Below are 19,511 nucleotides of genomic sequence, written 5' to 3' on the forward strand. Positions count from 1 at the left end.
GTGGGTGGTTGGGATTTAAGCAATAAAGCAGTTTCTCATTCTGCATACAGTAGTAGACTGAGATCCCTTTATCAGACCCGTTTAGGTCTGTTAATCAAGTATTTATGGTGAGCGGGGGTGCAGCTTAGTCTGAACTGCATCACAAATGATGAATAGTTGTGAAATAACACGAACCCCCAATATTAAAGTGTTGCACTGTTTCACTTCTTTGCTTAATCTATTTTGTTTAAAAACCTAACCCTGGGCTTCACCACTGTAAGCCTGCCAGGTCACAGTGGGAGAGCTGGGTGCACTTTGTCAGCTTTGGTTTTGTTAATAGTTCAGATTAGAGTATTTACATGGGATTGGAGCTACTTAAACCCAACAGGGTGATTGAAAGCAAATGCTGTCCATTCCAGGAGATTATTTTATCTCTTCCAATGTCAAGCCCTTTGAATGAATGCTTTCCATGTAGACAGCGAGACAGTGGGTGATTTTAGACAATCACAACATTCAGCTCGCCCCTCTGTTCTGGCTTTAAAAGCATTCCCTAGACAACACTTGTGCAGTATCGTACTTTTGTTTGCCATGTATTTTCCCCTTTTGACTGGTCTTAAAAAAATAAATTAAAAAAAACCCTAACATGAGGTGTAAAGTTTCAATTTTATTAAGTAATCAAAACAAGAAAGAGATAGGGCATATGAAAAACTCGCCGACTCATGTTTAGACCTTGGAGGAAATAATGTCTAAAACCCTTGAGGTTATATTTAACCTGTTCCAGACAAAAAGTATCCTACTTCAGAATACATATTGCCGAGATTATCAAAATGTTTTATTGCCAACTGGGGAAACAGTCGTCTGAATGCTATTCCCTCTTAATTTAGCTTTCCTCTTAAAACTGCCACCTCAAGTCTGTTTCCTTGCGGTGAGTTACAACTGTTTCACATCAGAATAGCAACGGACATTTCGTATTTTCATGCATTGTTGTGATTCCTGTCACAGGGGCCAATGCCAAGTTGCGCTACCAAATAACGTCTGGCAACAAAGGTGGTGTTTTTGACATAGAGCCAGAGGTGGGGACAATATTCATTGCACAGCCACTGGACTATGAACAGCAGAAGAGGTACAAACTGCTGGTTCTTGCCTCAGATGGAAAGTGGGAAGATTATGCTGCTGCTGTGGTAACAGTGGTAAATAAGAACGACGAGGCACCAGTGTTCTCCATGAATGAATACTATGGATCAGTCACAGAGGAACTTGATGGGTCACCGGTCTTTGTGCTACAGGTGAGGGACTTGCATTACCATTTTACACTGTAGCTAGTGCCATGGCCAAGTGCTTAACGCTGACTACTTAGAGCACAGGTGTCGAAAATTCCAGTCTTGGAGGCGCCTTATTGCGTTTTTTTTAGATGTTTCCCTTTTACAACACATCTGATTCAACTGATCAGAATGGTTATCAGGCTGCTGCAGAGCTTGGTGATGAGCGGAATCCGGTTTGTCGGAGGATGGAAACATGTAAAACATGCAGGATAGTGGTCCTCGAGGATGGGACTTTGACACCTGTGCCCAAGAGCACGGTTTTGGTGGAGGGAGCATGTTCTCTCTGTGCTTGTGTCAGTTCTCTCCAGGTTTATTACTGTATATCCATTGTCCCTCAGAGTGAATGGATATTGTATTTGAATGTCTGTCTCGGTGTGTCTGTGCTGGGATTATTCTTGCGCGCACCCCATTATTTGCTGTAATATCGGGATTTGTTCGCCGCCTTCACAGAACAATCAGATTTACGGTATCTTCATCCGTTACCAAAGAGATGTTGTTTATTTGGAGGTCTGAACATAGAAGAACCTCATAGATATTCTAAAAAAGTAATGATGGCCTGTTTTGCCTTCACGGGGCAGCTATAAAAAAAAAAGTAATCTGCTCTTGGTAAAAATCAATGAAAATTCATTTCCTTATGTTGACTTTATCTCCACAGGTAACAGCAACTGACCCAGACAAAGATGCAGACCAGGGGGCAATACGATATTCCATCCATGGCCAAGGGGCAGAGTCACACTTTATGATCAACGACATTACGGGCGAGATGTATGCCCAGCGCACCATGGACCGAGAAAAGCGTGCTGTCTGGCGCTTTGTCGTCATGGCAACAGATGAGGAGGGCGAGGGATTAACTGGTTTTACGGATGTTATTATCAATGTGTGGGACATCAATGACAACGCACCCACATTCTCATGCCTGCCAGATAATTGCCTTAGTAGCATCAGCGAGAACTCGCCTCCTGGAACTTTTGTTGTGGAAATGACAGCAGTAGACCTTGATGATGCCGCTGTAGGCCAGAATGCAATCCTCACCTACCGAATTACTGAAAATGTGCTGAACATTAACAATGAAGACCTATTTACAATGGATTCCAGCACTGGCACAATATCAGTGGCATCTGATGGCCTGGATCGGGAGTTAGTGGACAGTCATCGGCTAGTCGTGGAGGCCTGCGATGGCGGTGGAATGACAAGCACAGCAACTGCAACCATTTTCTTAACAGACATCAATGACCATGTACCAAAGTTTCAGGAAGAGAAGTGCGATACTCGTGTGCCTGAGAATGCAGATGTGGACACTATTATCATGGAGTTGGGTGCCATTGACCCTGATGCCGGTTCGTACAGTCAGCTGGCATTTTCTGTGGTAGATGGAGACTCAGAACAACAGTTCTATATGGTTAGCCACAGACTGGACCAGAAGGGTGTTCTGAGATTAAAGAGGAAACTGGACTTTGAGAAACCAGTGGAGCAAAAGTTTAACTTAACCATCAAAGTAGAAGACTCTGACTTTTCTAGCCTTATCCAGTGTCTGGTTGAAGTTGAGGATGTGAATGATAATGCTCCTGTTTTTGCCCAGAGTTCTCATCTGCTCTCCCCTTTGAACGAAGATGTAGCTGTAGGAACCACGATCATCCAAGTAGTGGCTACCGACTCTGACTCAGGTTCAAATGGGGAGATTTTGTACAGTATTCTTCCTCAGTCCGACTCATATGGACAATTTACAGTGAGTCAATCTGGTGTTATTACAGTCGCCAGGCCACTGGACAGAGAGACCGTGGCCAATTATGATTTGGTTGTAATGGCGATCGATCAAGGTAGACCAGCCCTGACCGCCAGTGTCATTGTCTACTTGCCCCTGCTCGACGTAAATGACAACGGTCCAGAGCTAGAGACAGTCTACAATCCTGTAGTGTGGGAAAACAGTCCGGCACCTCAAGTTGTCATGCTCAACACAAGCTCAACATTGCTTCAGATTTTGGACAGAGATTCCTCAGAGCACGGGCCTCCTTTCCACATCTCCCTGCCTTCAGTTTATTCAGCTGACTTCCACCTTCAGGATCATGGGAATGGCTCAGCTACACTCACAGCGCTGCGGAGATTTGACAGGGAAAGGCAAAGCAAATTCCTCTTGCCGGTGATTATGATTGACAGTGGATATCCACCAATGACTGCCACAAGTACACTTGCTATAATCATTGGTGACCACAATGATAATGCCCATCAGCCAGGGGAGAAAGACATCTACGTGTATATCCACAGGGGTAAGTTGCTGATTTGCTCATTTCTTCCTCTTTTGTTTTTGTGACAAACTGCTTGATGAGAAGAAAAATTAGGGTACAGCTGAAGGCAAAACTTTTTACTCCCGACCATGCTCTGTGCAGTCTGGATTTGTAATGGTGCTGTTCCAATGACATTGTAATAGTTTGTCATAGTCAAACCTTTTACCACAGCACCACAGTGTATCCTTGCCTTCCAAACGCAAAACTCCTCTGAATATTATATTACAATTCAGAGTCTCTCTCTTTTTTATTTTTATTTTTTTTTTTTAATGGATCCTCTGGAATAAGGTGGTTAAGAAAGCTATTTAGTATTTTATTGGCATGCAAAACTGCCTCAAAGTACTGGTAATGGTGGAAAACAGGAGCGCTGTGACTCATCCAGGCCGCCATTGTTTACACAGCTACAGTCAGCTACTCTGGCACTGCAGGCTGATAATAACATAATCCATACTCAGATAGGCCGGCTTCCTGAAGCTCCACACTCTCTGAAGTGGAGCGCTGGGAGCCTATTCATCCTAGCACTAGGCTGCACAGTTATGATCATAAGTAGACAAGAATGCAAGATAAGGAGATAAGTGTTGGCATCAGCAGAGCTCATCCCGAAAGACTGTGTGTGTGTGTGTGTGTGTGTGTGTGTGTGTGTGTGTGTGTGTGTGTGTGTGTGTGTGTGTGTGTGTGTGTGTGTTTACCTGAAACAGGAAGGACGGAAAATGTAATACTGGGGAAGGTATATACGCTAGATCCTGATGACTGGGACAACAAGACTTACAATCTCGAGACAAGTGCAGCCAAGTAAGTGTTTCATCCCATGTGTGAAGATGAACTACCACAGGTTCTTTCTAAGTGTTGGGTTGATTTCAGCCTCTTTTTCTCTGACAAGGGTCAATGTTTTCCATTGGGATAATTTGGCTTGAAACATAAGTAGTGACTGTAAAAAACCAATTCAAAGAAAATTGAGATCTAGTGTTGACCATAAATAAAAACTAAATACAATGATTTGCAAATCGTGTGTGTGTGTGTGTGTGTGTGTGTGTGTGTGTGTGTGTGTGTGTGTGTGTGTGTATAAAAATTCCTCGTCTCACCCCCCCTCGGGTGGTGTCCGTCCCTCATTCAGCTCGGGTCCTCTACCAGAGGCCAGGAAGCTTGAGGGTTCTGCACAGTATCCTTGCTGTTCCCAGCACTGCACATTTCTGGACTGAGATGTCCGATGTTGTTCCCGGGATCTGTTGCAAACACTCATCTAGTTTGGGGGTCACTGCCCCAAGTGCTCCGACCACCACAGGCACGACTGTCACCTTTACCTTCCAGGCTCTCTCCAGCTCCTCTCTGAGCCCTTGGTATTTCTCGAGTTTCTCGTGTTCCTTCTTTCTGATGTTTCCATCACTTGGGACCGCTACATCCACTACAACGGCTTTCCTCTGCCCTTTATCTATGATCACGATATCTGGTTGGTTCGCCATTACCATCTTGTCAGTCTGGATCTGGAAGTCCCACAGGATCTTTGCTCTGTCATTCTCCACCACCTTCGGAGGTGTTTCCCATTTTGACCTTGGGGTTTCCAGTCCATACTCCGTACAGATGTTTCGGTAGACTATGCCAGCCACCTGGTTATGGCGTTCCATGTCGGCTTTCCCTGCCAGCATCTTACACCCTGCAGTTATGTGTTGGATTGTCTCAGGTGCCTCTTTGCACAACCTACACCTTGGGTCTTGTCTGGTGTGGTATATCTGGGCCTCAATGGCTCTGGTGCTCAGGGCCTGCTCCTGAGCAGCCAGGATGAGTGCCTCTGTGCTATCCTTCAGGCCAGCCCTCTCTAGCCACTGATAGGACTTCTTGAGATCAGCCACTTCAGTTATGGTCCGGTGGTTTTCGGCTTTCGGGTCTTAACGTCCGTGGTCTGAATCTCTTCCTTTGGCCACCTTATTATTCCTGCAGGGTATCTGATCACTGGCAGTGCATAGCTGTTTATTGCCCGGGTCTTACTCTTGCCATTGAGCTGGCTTCTTAGGACTTGCCTCACTCGCTGGAGGTATTTGGCCGTAGCCGCTTTCCTTGTTGCCAGTTCGAGGAGCTATCCTCAATGTCTGCTATTGTTCCTTCAGGGAGTGAGACCCCTTCAGTGTGGACTACCTTTCCTCTCTTAGTCACCATCAGACTACATTTCTCAAGCCCGAATGACATCCCGATGAAAGGAAGAGATTCAGACCACGGACGTTAAGACCCGAAAGCCGAAAACCACCGGACCATAACTGAAGTGGCTGATCTCAAGAAGTCCTATCAGTGGCTAGAGAGGGCTGGCCTGAAGGATAGCACAGAGGCACTCATCCTGGCTGCTCAGGAGCAGGCCCTGAGCACCAGAGCCATTGAGGCCCAGATATACCACACCAGACAAGACCCAAGGTGTAGGTTGTGCAAAGAGGCACCTAAGACAATCCAACACATAACTGCAGGGTGTAAGATGCTGGCAGGGAAAGCCGACATGGAACGCCATAACCAGGTGGCTGGCATAGTCTACCGAAACATCTGTACGGAGTATGGACTGGAAACCCCAAGGTCAAAATGGGAAACACCTCCGAAGGTGGTGGAGAATGACAGAGCGAAGGTCCTGTGGGACTTCCAGATCCAGACTGACAAGATGGTAATGGCGAACCAACCAGATATCATGATCATAGATAAAGGGCAGAGGAAAGCCGTTGTAGTGGATGTAGCAGTCCCAAGTGATGGAAACATCAGAAAGAAGGAACACGAGAAACTCGAGAAATACCAAGGGCTCAGAGATGAGCTGGAGAGAGCCTGGAAGGTAAAGGTGACAGTCGTGCCTGTGGTGGTCGGAGCACTCAGGGCAGTGACCCCAAACTAGATGAGTGGTTGCAATAGATCCCGGGAACAACATCGGACATCTCAGTCCAGAAATGTGCAGTGCTGGGAACAGCAAGGATACTGCGCAGAACCCTCAAGCTTCCTGACCTCTGGTAGAGGACCCGAGCTGAATGAGGGACGGACACCACCCGAAGGGTGAGACGAGGATTTTTTATATTTATATATATATATAACATAAATATATATATATGTATATATATATATATATATATATATATATATAGAGAGAGAGAGAGAGAGAGAGAGAGAGAGAGAGAGAGATTTTTAATGGAATATAATTGAATACACTACAAAGCCTTACAATTCTTGATTACTGATTATGTGCTAAAATGATGAAAGTTTATCCGTTTGAACGTTACGTAGCTTGTCTTTGTAGTGTATTCAATTAAATAGGTTGAACATGATTTGTAAATGATCGTATTCTGTTTTTATTTTGAACACAACGTCCCAACTTCATTAGAATTGGGTTTGTACATGGAACATTTACACGGTAATGTATCAGTGCACATTAAAACGATACTAATCATGAACATCAAAATTGATTACCATTAAAGACTACAAGAAATTGGAGCCCACACTTGGGTCAAGAATATACAGATGTAACAACCAGGTAGGGACGATGTGAACCCTCTGGAGACATTCAGCATATATTTAATATTCAAAAACCTGAAGATCAGATAACAAATGCCAAGTCCATATTTGTTTATTCATACACCAACGTCTGACAGTTACCATGACAACTGTCAATCTCTTGTAGAAGCATGAGGGGGGTAAAGGATTAGCCAACTTTTTTTACCATTTCCTCAATTTTGTTTGTGTATTATTTCAAGTGAATATGGGCCCACATCCGAGTGGAGTAACGTAATTTCCGGACTACAAAACGCACCTGAATAAAAGTCGGAACACCGACATTTAGCCATAAAACACATTTGTGCATTCGTTGGTCGCTTTGTTTTAATACCTGCGGGTCTCCGTGTTATAACATGTGATTTTTGCAAAGAAAGGGGTCACACAGATCGATTTGTAAAAACTTGTTTGACCTTAAACACTGGCAAATACTCCCCCCCCCCAACCTCAAACAATGCCGAATGCAGCTAGTTAAACAGTAGCATCCCAGAACTCAGTCTCATAAGAAAAAAAAAACAAAAAACCTCAACCTCTGTTCATTGGTCACAATTTCCCGACAGAAAAAGATCCAGATGGATGAAAAAGATGGACTAAAATTGTCCATTTTTTATTTTATTTATTCACATTCACACCTCAGTTGAGTGAAACTAACGAGAGACTCAGCCCGACAGAAATACATTTTCTTGTCATTTTCACTTTTGAAATGGAGAAACGTTTCCATATTTCAATATTATTGTGGCATGTCTCATTGGCGATTGATTCGCTAACTGGTATGCCGCCTCAGATCACAAAACATCCTAACATTCAGCCTATTTGTGTTTTTCTGGCAGTGTCAGGCTGGGCAAATGACCACAAATGTCTGACCTTTGTCATTCCTTATGTCCCAGCATTGAACACACATCCTCCTTGCTACACACATCGAGCAAAATGTCATTAAAAACTGTCAGCAGAGGGCAGTCCGTGGGAGGAGTATCAAACAACATACCGGGTGGTTTACATTTTCTTTTTAATCCAGCGGTTGAAATGGTCAAAATCACAGTTTTGTATGCTGCTTCACAATTGTTCTAAAGGAAAAGTTGGTCGCCAACGAGAGTGCCTTACCTATAATGCACCGTGCCACCCGGAGATCTGCAAGGGGTCTTATTCCGTATTATGGTGGGATCGGACAGTTTCATTGATCCACTGTGACGTGTTTGGTGATTTCATTATTTCGATGTGACGAGACTATGGGTGAATCTATTGACGGCTGAAAACTTGTCAGTAAAATTCATAAATAAACCGTGTCACATTAAAAGCCGCAGGGTTCAAAGACTGGGGGGAGGGGGGGAAGGGGGGTGAGTAGCGGTTTATAGTCCAGGAATAGCAATACATACTTCCAAGGAATGAAAAAAAAAAGACAAAGTATAACGTCTATTGGGTATTTTTCATCACTGTCAGCACTAATAAAGAAAACAAAACTAGTTTGGTGCATCGTAGCTCAGGTCCAGTGGCGGCTGGTTAAGTTTTCTCCAAGCAAGACATTGTATATACAGTCCATCCATCCATTTACTAATCCGCCTATCCTCACAAGGGTCGCAGGCATTCTGGAGCCTCTACCAGCTGTCATCGGGCACTAGGCGGGGGACACCCTGAACTGGTTGCCAGCCAATCGCAGTATATATACATTATTATACATATATATGTATATCCTGTTTATTATTTTTCTCATTTTTGTCACTCTTTCAAGAGTAAGAACAAAGTGATATCTCATTTTCCTCTTTAACCTAAGTTTTGTTCTCTTAATCAGCAGATATTTCAGTGTGAACCAAAGCTCAGGACTGCTGACTATTCAACCGAACACACCAGTGGGGAGTTACTGGATGAGTGTTGGGGTGTCTGATAGCGTGTGGCCCGATGTCAAATCTGAAGTTAGAGTTCATGTGAGAGACCTGGAGGAAAAGGCAGTTCTATCATCTGCCTCACTACGTTTGACCGGTAAATTTATGTCCTGTTGCTATGAATGAAAAATCTAGTTTATTTTTATTTGTTATTGAGGCTCTTATTCAAAGAGTTGGCAAGTTTTGATTATTATAGTATATTTGACTTTGTGATTATCTGTTTCTTCATGCTAAAATAATATGCTGTCGAGCCTTTTCTTTTTTAATAATTAGATTTCAACATCTTTCTTACATCTTTGTTAAACCATCCATTGAATTGTTTGCTGTAACAGTTTGAGTGTTAATTTTTTCCACCTGTGTAATCACAAATCAGAGTGATAAAGGTCAAATTGGCTGTGTCAGGTAAAGTCCTTGACATTTAAAAGCCAATCCGAGACCGGAGTCGAAGACTATTATGGAAGCCTCTGTGACAAGTCATTATCATTTTGGAAGATTAAAGATGATGTGCTCTCCATATACAGTAGGTGGCCTCAAAGATGGAATTGATTTTTTGCGACCTAATTGCAATGCACCTTCAGCTTGTCTTGGTTTTATTGACTACCAAAAGGCTTTCAAACAAGTGCGCCACTCTGCACTGTTTAAAATCTTAGCCGGAGTGAAAATCAATGATAAGGACATGCGCGTCATCCGATCTGTGGACTGGGACTAGCAGCAGTTGGCCTACGTAGTGGTCTCACCAATTGATCTCCAATTAAGTGTGGTGTTTGTCAAGGATTCGTCATGTCTCCCCATTTGTTAATCTCGACTATGACGTCATCCTTTGAATGCTCGAAGACAGAGATGAAGCGTTGCTGGAAAACAGCATCAAGATAAACAACCTGCATGATGCAGATGATAGAGTTTTGATTGCATCCTCCTGCTGACCTCCAGAACCTTTTCAACGTTGCCGTAGCAGAAAGCGAGTGCCTCGGCCTGCACGTCAATGCAAAGAAAACCAAATGAATAGTCATTTCCAAGAATGAGCCACCAAAATGCAACCTCAAGCAGGGATTTTCAACCATCGTACAAGTCGAGAGTTTCAGCTAACTGGGGGCCTTGGTGACATTGGATGCCCTGTGCAAACCACAAATTTGTCGGCACATCGGCAAGACAAAAGACGCATATCTTTGCATGAAAAACATTCTCATCGATCGAAAGTTGTCCGTCAACTTGAAAATTCATCTCTTGAAAATATTTGTTTGATCAGTGCTCTTCAACGGCAGTGAGTCACGGACGCTCACCGCAGAAACTTGGCAAAATTTAGGAGCAACAGAAAAGTGTGTTCTTCGGCGGATATTTCGAATCTCATATCGAGACACGGTCACACATGACTAAGTGTTAAGGAGAGCGGTAGAGACCCGTGTGCTTCTGTGGACGATTAAACATCGGCAGATCAGCTTCCTGGTTCACGTGATACGGTGGGAAGGTCTCGAAGAACTGACCCTTGCAGGGAGAATTGAAAGTAAGAAATTGCGTGAAGGCCAACGGATAACCTTTCACCAAAATTTCACCCATGGAGACGTGCAAACTCTCTGGAGAAAAGCGAAGAACAAGTTTGAATGCCACTTCACTGTTGGTCCAACTCCAAACTGACGATGACACTCAAAGAGACGAGAGGTTTTCAGTGTCCAACTTCTGATGGGATCACCAGATCTTTGTTGATGTGGGGAGTAATGTACATTTCCTTCTAGAATCAAAGCATTAGACTTCATTTGTTTGCAACTTTGTCAAATGAACGTGTTTAGGTGGATCAATAGTCGGAGAGGTTGGACTTCCTCTCAAGCTAATTGAATTGCAGACTCTGTAGGCTTTGACCTACTCTGTGGTTGTCATTGGTGAGTCATACGTTCACATCCCATGAACCTTTCCTCTCTTTGTCTCCCAAAGGCATAACCCCAAGAGATTTTATCGACTCTCATGTCGAGAGGAAGAGTCGGCTGGAGACACTCTGGGACTTTCTGTCTGAGACCCTGTCTGTCAGACCAGGCAGCATTAATATTTTCAGCATTGCCGACAGGGGGGAGAAAACACTGGACATCCATTTCTATGTGCTGTCTGAGACAGGCTTCATGCATTCAGAGAAGTTACATGGGGTTCTTGCTGCACATAAAAAGAAGGTATTTGTCCCGATGTGTATGACAGATGAAAAAAGTGCTTGAATATTACACAGAACACTTTGGGGTGTAAGATGAAGAGACAAAATTGCATTTTCGGCATTTTATTTCGCACAAACCCTTGTCTTTTGACTGCCTCTTTGTTCTTCAATCCATTTCTTGTCAGTCTTTACGTTTCCCGATCACATTGCCGCTCCTCAATGTTGGTGCCGCATTCTTTCATTACCCTGTCAGACCTAAACATACCCCGCTACTTTAGCAATATTTTTTTTTTGAATTTTCAAACAATATGCTGTTTGTAGATTAGAGGATGTTTTTATTGTCATGTGAATAAACGGCAAAAGTCATGTTATCCTTCGCCATGCTCATTAGAGTCAGACTACACATCATTGTCAACTCTGGAGATACTACACTTTGTGTGTTCACTGACAGTTATTTACCATTAATGTCTGCTATGTCATTGTTCCTTCCCTTTTCCCTCTGCAGCTGCAGTCACTGCTGTTTGTTAATGTAAGCCAGGTGCAGGTGGATGAATGTGTGCATGCTGACTGTAAAGCATCAGGTGGCTGCACCACGCAACTGACCATCGGCGAGTCGCCGACCCTGCTCGACTCTGGTGCGTTGTCCTTAGTCTCAGTCAAGGTGACGACCTCGGCCGTCTGTGGTTGTACCGCCAGAGAAATGACTCATCAAAGCTGCTCCTCCTACTCCAGTAACCCCTGCCTTAACGGGGGAACTTGCATTGATGCCCAGAACGGATACAGGTAAGGCCAAATACAGTGGCGCGTCTCCGCTCTCGTAGCGTAACGAGATCTACTGAGAAACCCTGCTGAATGAGACTAGAATTACTATCATGACTTCTCATGACAAAAATCTCTTTCACCTACCTTGACCTGACTTTCCTACAACTGCTCTGCTGTGTCGTCAGTCGAACACTGAGTAGCAAGATTTTCATAAAACGTCTAACTATACAGTATATATCCTATTTTTCGCTTGGGGTGAACATTTAGAAACCTCATATTTTCTTTTATTATTGCTGCAATGTTCCTTTGTCCCAAGTAAAAAATAAAAATAGCCTTCGCATCTTGCTCATTAACATAAACCATAAAACTTCACAGGATGACTGTAATTATCGGGAATCCTTTAAAATGTGCGGTCTCTGTGGGACTCAAAGCACCCAGTATGCAGCACATTCCAGGCTCACACTAATGCGCAGATTAAATAAATATAGGGCAGGGGTGTTAATCCAACTTGGGGACCCCCCTCTCTGCTCACAACTTCTGAAGATCTAATTTAATTCCATTTACATGAACATACGGGTTTGTCAGAGCCATATTCTTCAAAGCGAGGATACACAGAACCGATTTGTTCTCTTATCTTTTTTTTTTCTTCTCAAAGTTGGCTGTGTTGTTGCTGCTCGGCTCCATTAAGCCTGAGTTACTATGTGAATGAATATCACCCTATATGCGCCAAATAGTCTCTACGATTCATGCTGTAAAACCTAAAATTGTTATATTTGCCACGGTTGTGTGTGGACATAACAAGCAGCTCCAGACTGCAGTTGACTAGATAATGCCAATCGGAGGTGGAAAAAATATCACTTCACTTGAGTTACTCATGCAGGTATTGCTCTCATGGGTCTGAGAAGCGAATGAGTGAGAGCTTCTGCTTGGTCTGAACATATGTATGCATAACGCTTCACTCTGCATAAGCCATCTATATAGGTGAGCATAGATCAGTATTCCTGACATGCGTCGGCCCTCTGCAGAATAAACAGCTATGTCGCCCGAACAGTCTCAATGCACACAGCTTTCCTCAGGCGTTGCATGGAAATAGATGAGTGTGACATTATCAGCAAAGCCACCTTGTCTCACTTAGCACCAGAGCAGGAGACAAGAACAGATCAACCAGTCAATCTCCTCCATCACAGTGACGAAATGAGGTATTTTCCGTTGAGGTTTTATGATTTTATCCATCTTAACCAATGGAGTCATTTAACAAGGAACTTTGACTTCAAGGAAGCAAAAACAAAGCGCTATTGCAGGAGTGCCTAGAGATACAAATGTGACAACTTATCTAGTTTTTGGAGCTAAGAACCAACAATCTTTTTTGCATGTTCTCCCCGTGCCTGCGTGGATTTTCTCTGGGTACTCTGGTTTCCTCCCACATTCCAAAAACATGCATGGCAGGTTGATTGGGCACTCCAAATTGTCCCTAGGTGTGATTGTGAGCGTGAATGGTTGTTCGTTTCTGTGTGCCCTGCGATTGGCTGGCAACCAGCTCAGGGTATCCCCCGCCCACTGCCTGAAGACGGCTGGGATAGGCTCCAGCACACCCCGTGACCCTTGTGAGGATAAAGCGAATCACAAAATGGATGGATATATATATATATATATATATATATATATAGATCGATAGATAGATACATTTTCAGTCATGTCAGCTGTATTAACAACTTAAATGCTTAAGCACTTATTCATGCATGAAAAATGTTCAATTATTCTAAATAAAATACTTTTCTCTGATTGCCGTGGATGGATATATAGGAACCCCCGCTTTACTTAACTGTCTCCAGTTGCTGTGAGTGCCCTAATAGGCGCATGTTGCACTCACAATTATTTTCATGATTTAATGTCGGCCTGAAAGCCCTCTGAGGCGAGTGATCGATTGATCGAGGATCTTTCTCCTCAGTTGAATTTGTCTGTGTGTAAACAATGTCTCACTTGCCAAAGAAAAGCCAGGCTCAAACTGGTGTGAAGATTTCTACACAGATAGTTTCCTTTTGTGCTACCTTGATTATTTTTCTGTTTCGTCATTCTCCATCGTGCTACAGGTGTCGATGCCCTCCTCAGCATGATGGGCCGGACTGCCAGCAGACAAGACGTAGTTTCCTTGGCAACGGCTATGCCTGGTTTCCTCCCATAAAGCCATGTTTTGATAGCCATCTATCTCTAGAGTTCATGACAGAAGAAGATGACGGGCTGCTGCTGTATGCCGGCCCGTTGGCCACGCTTCTGCCTGGAGATGTTGAAGACTTCATGGCCATAGGTAACGGTGTGTCTGGGTAATTACAAGTGTGCCACAGGGCCTCTGGAACATTATTGCTTAAACTCTTGATGAGTTGACTCCAATTACTGGATGGTACAGTAGGTTCAGCAGATGTGAGGTGTTTATCCATCCATCCATTGTCTGAACTGCTTTATTCTCACAAGGGTTGCGAGTGTGCTGGAGCCTACTTCATCTGACTTTGGGCAGTAGGCGAGGTACACTCTGAACCAGTTGCCAGCCAATTGAAGATGGACGAACAACTAGTCGCACTCCCAATTTAGAGTGTTTCAACAACCTCAAAATGCCTTCTAACTCATAACACCCTTCCTGTCACAAAACATTGTTTGACTGTTGCTCGGAATTGAATAATTTCCTGCTTTTGTACACGATTATCACAGTTGAATTTGACCAGATCTATAAATTTCAAGGCAGGTGAACTTAAAAGAAATGTGTTCCTAATCTCCCTAAACCCCACCCTGTATGCAATACAGATTAGCTTCTTTTGCACAATGCGCAGTGGTTGCAAGTTGATTTTGTCAGTGTTACCCCACACTTCAATAATTCAGGTATGATCGTATACATGTAAAATACTAAATGTGTTGTCATTTGTAGGCAAGGGTGTGTTTTGCTTTCCCTAGAACAGTGATGCGCTTTACCAGTTTTAATGAGAAATTATTATTGTGCAGTTTCCATTAGATTTTGTGGTTTAAAATCCCACCCCAAAATGTCTTTCTGTACTCATTCAACATTGACATTGTCACTCAACTATGGAGCTTGTTGAGCTGTTTTGATTTCCAAATTGAGTGACTGTAGTTTTTATTCAAATTCTGTGATAATTTATTCCAACATAACCACTATTTTTTTTAATTTGGTGACATTTTTTTCTTCTGTTCCATGAATGCCACTCATATTGTCAATAACTGATGTTCTTCAATGAAATTGTCTAATGTTACAATGAATAGTCCCCCCCCCTCAGTATTTTAGAGAAGTGACCTAGTAATTATTAACTGTTTGTACATTTTTGCTTTATTTGCTGTCTAGTTTTGGAATATGAAAATTGATTCATTGGGATTTCCTTTTGCTAAATGGTTTGGAAATGTTTTCTCAATGTTTACTGGTCATTAGTCACACCAGCTGTCTCCTTAATAGGTTTCAATTTTGAAATACCCAAAACAGTGGATTAAAAATGTAGCTCCTGGGCCTCCATGAATAGAAAGAAAAATAGAATATACTGTGTACAGTACTGGCAGTTCCAAAAATTATGATCCTTCTTTGTTATCGAAATAATGACATTAGTGATTTATCACATTTTGTATTTAGATGGCAGTTGTGGGAACGGTTCTCACTCAGTGACGGTGTGGGTGTGGGTGTGAATGGTTGTTTGTCTCTGTCTGTGCCCTGCGACTGACTAGCGGCCATCTCAGCGTGTAGTCAGCCCGAAGTCAGCTGGGATCGGCTCCAGCACCCCCCGCGACCCTGTTCAAGATAAATGCTGTTGAAAATGGATGGATTTGGATGAATCAAGTCTCAAGAGGATTTTCTGAATGTTTCAAGAATACTACTGAGGTTCCATTTGGTTTTCCATTGGTGTTTTATGGCTCTCCATGTCATTTTCCAAATTGAATGCCTGTTTTTACATATCGTGTTTTCCTCATCTCATGAGAATTTTGCCTGCATGCATAAACAATATATTTACCATTTATTCCATGATGTTACTTTTCTTCTTGACCTTGCCTCCGTGTGGAAAAATGTAGTTGCTTTGATAATTGTTTTTATTCATGCATAATAATGTTGATTTACTGTACTGTCTCCCTAACAGAGCTGATTGGTGGATCTCCCAATCTGAAAATAAACCATGGTTCTGGTACACTTGTTCTCCAATTATTAAACAGTGCTGGCCTGGCTGACAGACGCTGGCATCGCCTTGATGTGAGGAGTAACAGTAAAGTAAGACAATTATATTTCTGCTCTCCACATATGAATATGACGGGCTGGTAAAGTTCAAGCTTTTGATCGGATTTTGCTTCAGTTCCGTACCATCGAAAGTAACCTCAGAGTACAACCAAAATATAATAATCCACATAATTTTATGGTGATTTGAAAATGATTTGTGAAGATGTTCAAGGCTCAGTGAACTAAGAGGACATTCAAATGCAAATACTGAAATATTAATTGCTCTGTGTCAACACACAGTCTGGCTCAAAAATTGTAACACAAGCAACTATGCATAGAGTGCTCCCCTGCTGTATTAACGTACCAAGGCTGTGCTACCTTGCAGATTTTTTTCTTCTGTACCGGTAATGTATCTACTCATCTATCGCTAAAATACCCGTTATATTGGTAATGTACGCACATGTAGGAAAGGAGAGCCACCGTCACACGAAATACCCGACAAACAGTAAAACACAAACATTCTCAGCACACTCACACAGGAAGCGGTTCTTAGGTACAGCCCACGCCCAGAAAGTCACACTTTTCATAGATTGAGCCAACCAACCAACTTCTGTCCAGATTGCAAAAGTTACGTGCGAACCCACGAGGCCCACCTCTTAAAGGCATATATAGAATACACAGGTCCATACAATTTATTTGCATTTTATGCTTGCAATTTTTTTTCCAAACATGTACACTATATTGTTGTAACGTGTATAAATTAGTTTCAAGTGTGTGGGAGGGGTAAAACATACAACAAATTGAGTGTGCCTGTAACATGGTTGTCCCCCATTTTAAGGAAGTGCGCTTTACTCTGGATCGATGTTCCGCTGCAATTGTCATGGAGACAGAAGGAGTGGACTCTTGGGCAATGACAGAGGACCGCTCCTCCTGTGAAATTCGAGGGATAACACCCAACCGGGACAAGTAAGTTCCATCAGAAACAGCATACAAGACAGCACAGCACGCGAGACAAACATATGATTCTCAAGACAAGTATAGTTTAATTCTGTGTCAGAAGACCAGTAAAGATACATCCTTGGACATCTTCCAGGCATCTTCATGAGTCTTTTTGTTTGTTTGTTTGTTCATGGCCACAGTGGAAGACATGGTCTGAATGGCACAAACATACACTGTATTATAGCAATAAATACATGACAGATACATCTATTCACCACTTATATGTGTTGTACTCCATATTGTGTCTTATGATGACTCTAGGCGGCCCGGTAGTCCAGTGGTTAGCACGTCGGCTTCACAGTGCAGAGGTACCGGGTTCGATTCCAGCTCCGGCCTCCCTGTGTGGAGTTTGCATGTTCTCCCCGGGCCTGCGTGGGTTTTCTCCGGGTGCTCCGGTTTCCTCCCACATTCCAAAAACATGCATGGCAGGTTGATTGGACGCTCTAAAAAATTGTCCCTAGGTGTGAGTGTGGGCGTGAATGGTTGTTCGTCTCTGTGTGCCCTGCGATTGGCTGGCAACTGATTCAGGGTGTCCCCCGCCTACTGCCCGAAGACGGCTGGGATAGGCTCCAGCACCCCCCGCGACCCTAGTGAGGATCAAGCGGTTCGGAAAATGGATGGATGGATGATGACTCTAGTTTAGCATCCTGTCTGGGCCATAGGATTAAAAGAGACATCCATCAAGTCCTCAAAAATGAAAACGCAGTTGTGCCAACTTGTAACAAATGATCTTCATGAAATATACATTTAGACGTGCGAGACGCATGCCCGCGGCGATAAATCATCCTGAACAATCATCCATCTATCCATTTTCTCGTCTGCTTATCTTCACGAGGGTTGAGTTCCCCTTAAGATTAAAATAATTTCAAACATCTAACCTTGGCTGTCCCTCTGGTGTGCTCGTTTCTAATCCTACCCAACTTGGTCATGCCTAAAGAAAACATCATCTTCTTTTCTGCACCTCCAGCTCTGCTTCCTGTCTTCAATGTCTCGAATCCACACATCACGTCTGATCCCACCACTGTCTTATGAAACCTTCCCTGTCATCCAAGCACAAACTCTTCCTTCACCCATTCCCACTTGCTTGTATAAATTTTTCACCCATTTACCACACTCAACATGGTTCTGGACTGTTGACCCGAAGTCCTCTCTATTCGTAGACAGCCCGGGTGCAGAGTAAAAACTGCCGCATCTTGATTTCCGTGTTGGTGCAAGCCTCATTTAGCGTGTTGGGGAATTTGGCAGATGGCTCTGAGCCATGCTGGGCGTTCCGGTGTACCGAAGGCGATTATAATTTCACACACTCCCAGCGGACCTGACAATTTGTTGGCTGGCAGTAGACTAAACTCTACGCCCGCTGGAACCATGTCTAACTATTGGCGCAGGGAGAATACTGCAATTTTGGTGATTTTGATTGAGGTGCAGGCAGACAGAGTCTCAGCTCCGGGAACATATGTGGTGGATGTCATCGGATTTTATTTATAAATACGACAACAGCGTCCATTGAACCCCCTATCACATTGAGCTTCCAGCACATTGTTCTCTGCTCTACCTTTGTCTTCTGAATATTCCTCACCCCCAACTGCGTTATCTCACCATCCTATGCTCTCTAGCCTCACTCTCCTCTACCACTATCTTCCAGTCAGTATCTACTTCGGATGACATCATCACCACAAGATATAATCTACCTGCATGCTTTTACCTCCGCTTTTGTAGGTCACCCTATGTTCCAGCCTCTTCTGGAAGAAGGTGTTCGCGACAGCCTTATCCATCCTTTTGTCAAAGTCCACTAACGTTTGTCCTTCCAAGATGCTTTCCTGGCTAACAAATTTGCCCATCATTTTTTCATCACCAGTTTTGTTCATTTACATGTCCATCACACTGGGATGCTCATAACTGCTTCATCTAGTTCCTTACAGAATTCCTCTCTTTTGTTGTTCACACCCTACCTGTGGGACATCACTAATAACATGAAACATGACAGCCTCAAGTTCAGGTTTCACCCTCATAAATTGATCTGACCCACTTTTCACATCCACGACAATCTTAACTACCGTAATCTCTTCCTATAATATAAACCCCACTCCAATTCGAACCTGAATTAAGATTTCTCCTTATCATTTCCCCATGTCAACCAACTCCTCTTTTCCTGTCATAGTCGCATCATTCAAAATCCCCACTGTCTGGTCTAGGCTCTATGCTTTTTTCTTGACTTTCTAGAAGTCTGTGAACCCACTTTCCACCTCTCCGTTTGACTTTGATCCAATGTAGCTTATTTTCCCACCTGTGCCCTGTAGGTTAATGGCACCGATGGCAGTCAGTGTTAACCTGGACCGTGATTGATTCGGTCTGAATTCTTTGGATGAATGCTCAAAATTGTTTGGCAAAGTTTTAAGCCGGATACCCCTCCCGACATAACCCTTCTGCATTTACCCGAGGTTGGGCCCAGCC

General features: G+C 43.4%; 1 protein-coding gene across 1 annotated transcript in view; it reads left to right on the forward strand.

Annotated features, from left to right (window-relative positions):
• The window catches only part of LOC147205930 (neural-cadherin-like), a 122,754-nt gene that overhangs the window by 78,883 nt on the left and 24,360 nt on the right, over nt 1-19,511 (forward strand). Inside the window, exons 17-25 of the mRNA XM_086109134.1 lie at nt 982-1,265; nt 1,957-3,565; nt 4,282-4,375; nt 8,880-9,064; nt 10,894-11,123; nt 11,607-11,884; nt 13,954-14,168; nt 15,988-16,115; nt 16,900-17,027. Coding sequence (XP_085965260.1) covers nt 982-1,265; nt 1,957-3,565; nt 4,282-4,375; nt 8,880-9,064; nt 10,894-11,123; nt 11,607-11,884; nt 13,954-14,168; nt 15,988-16,115; nt 16,900-17,027 — 3,151 coding nt within the window. The remainder of the gene's footprint in view (nt 1-981; nt 1,266-1,956; nt 3,566-4,281; nt 4,376-8,879; nt 9,065-10,893; nt 11,124-11,606; nt 11,885-13,953; nt 14,169-15,987; nt 16,116-16,899; nt 17,028-19,511) is intronic.

This window comes from Hippocampus guttulatus, chromosome 4, assembly GCF_054856545.1.
Source record: "Hippocampus guttulatus isolate MCC_2025c chromosome 4, RoL_Hgut_1.0, whole genome shotgun sequence".
NCBI lineage: Eukaryota > Metazoa > Chordata > Actinopteri > Syngnathiformes > Syngnathidae > Hippocampus > Hippocampus guttulatus.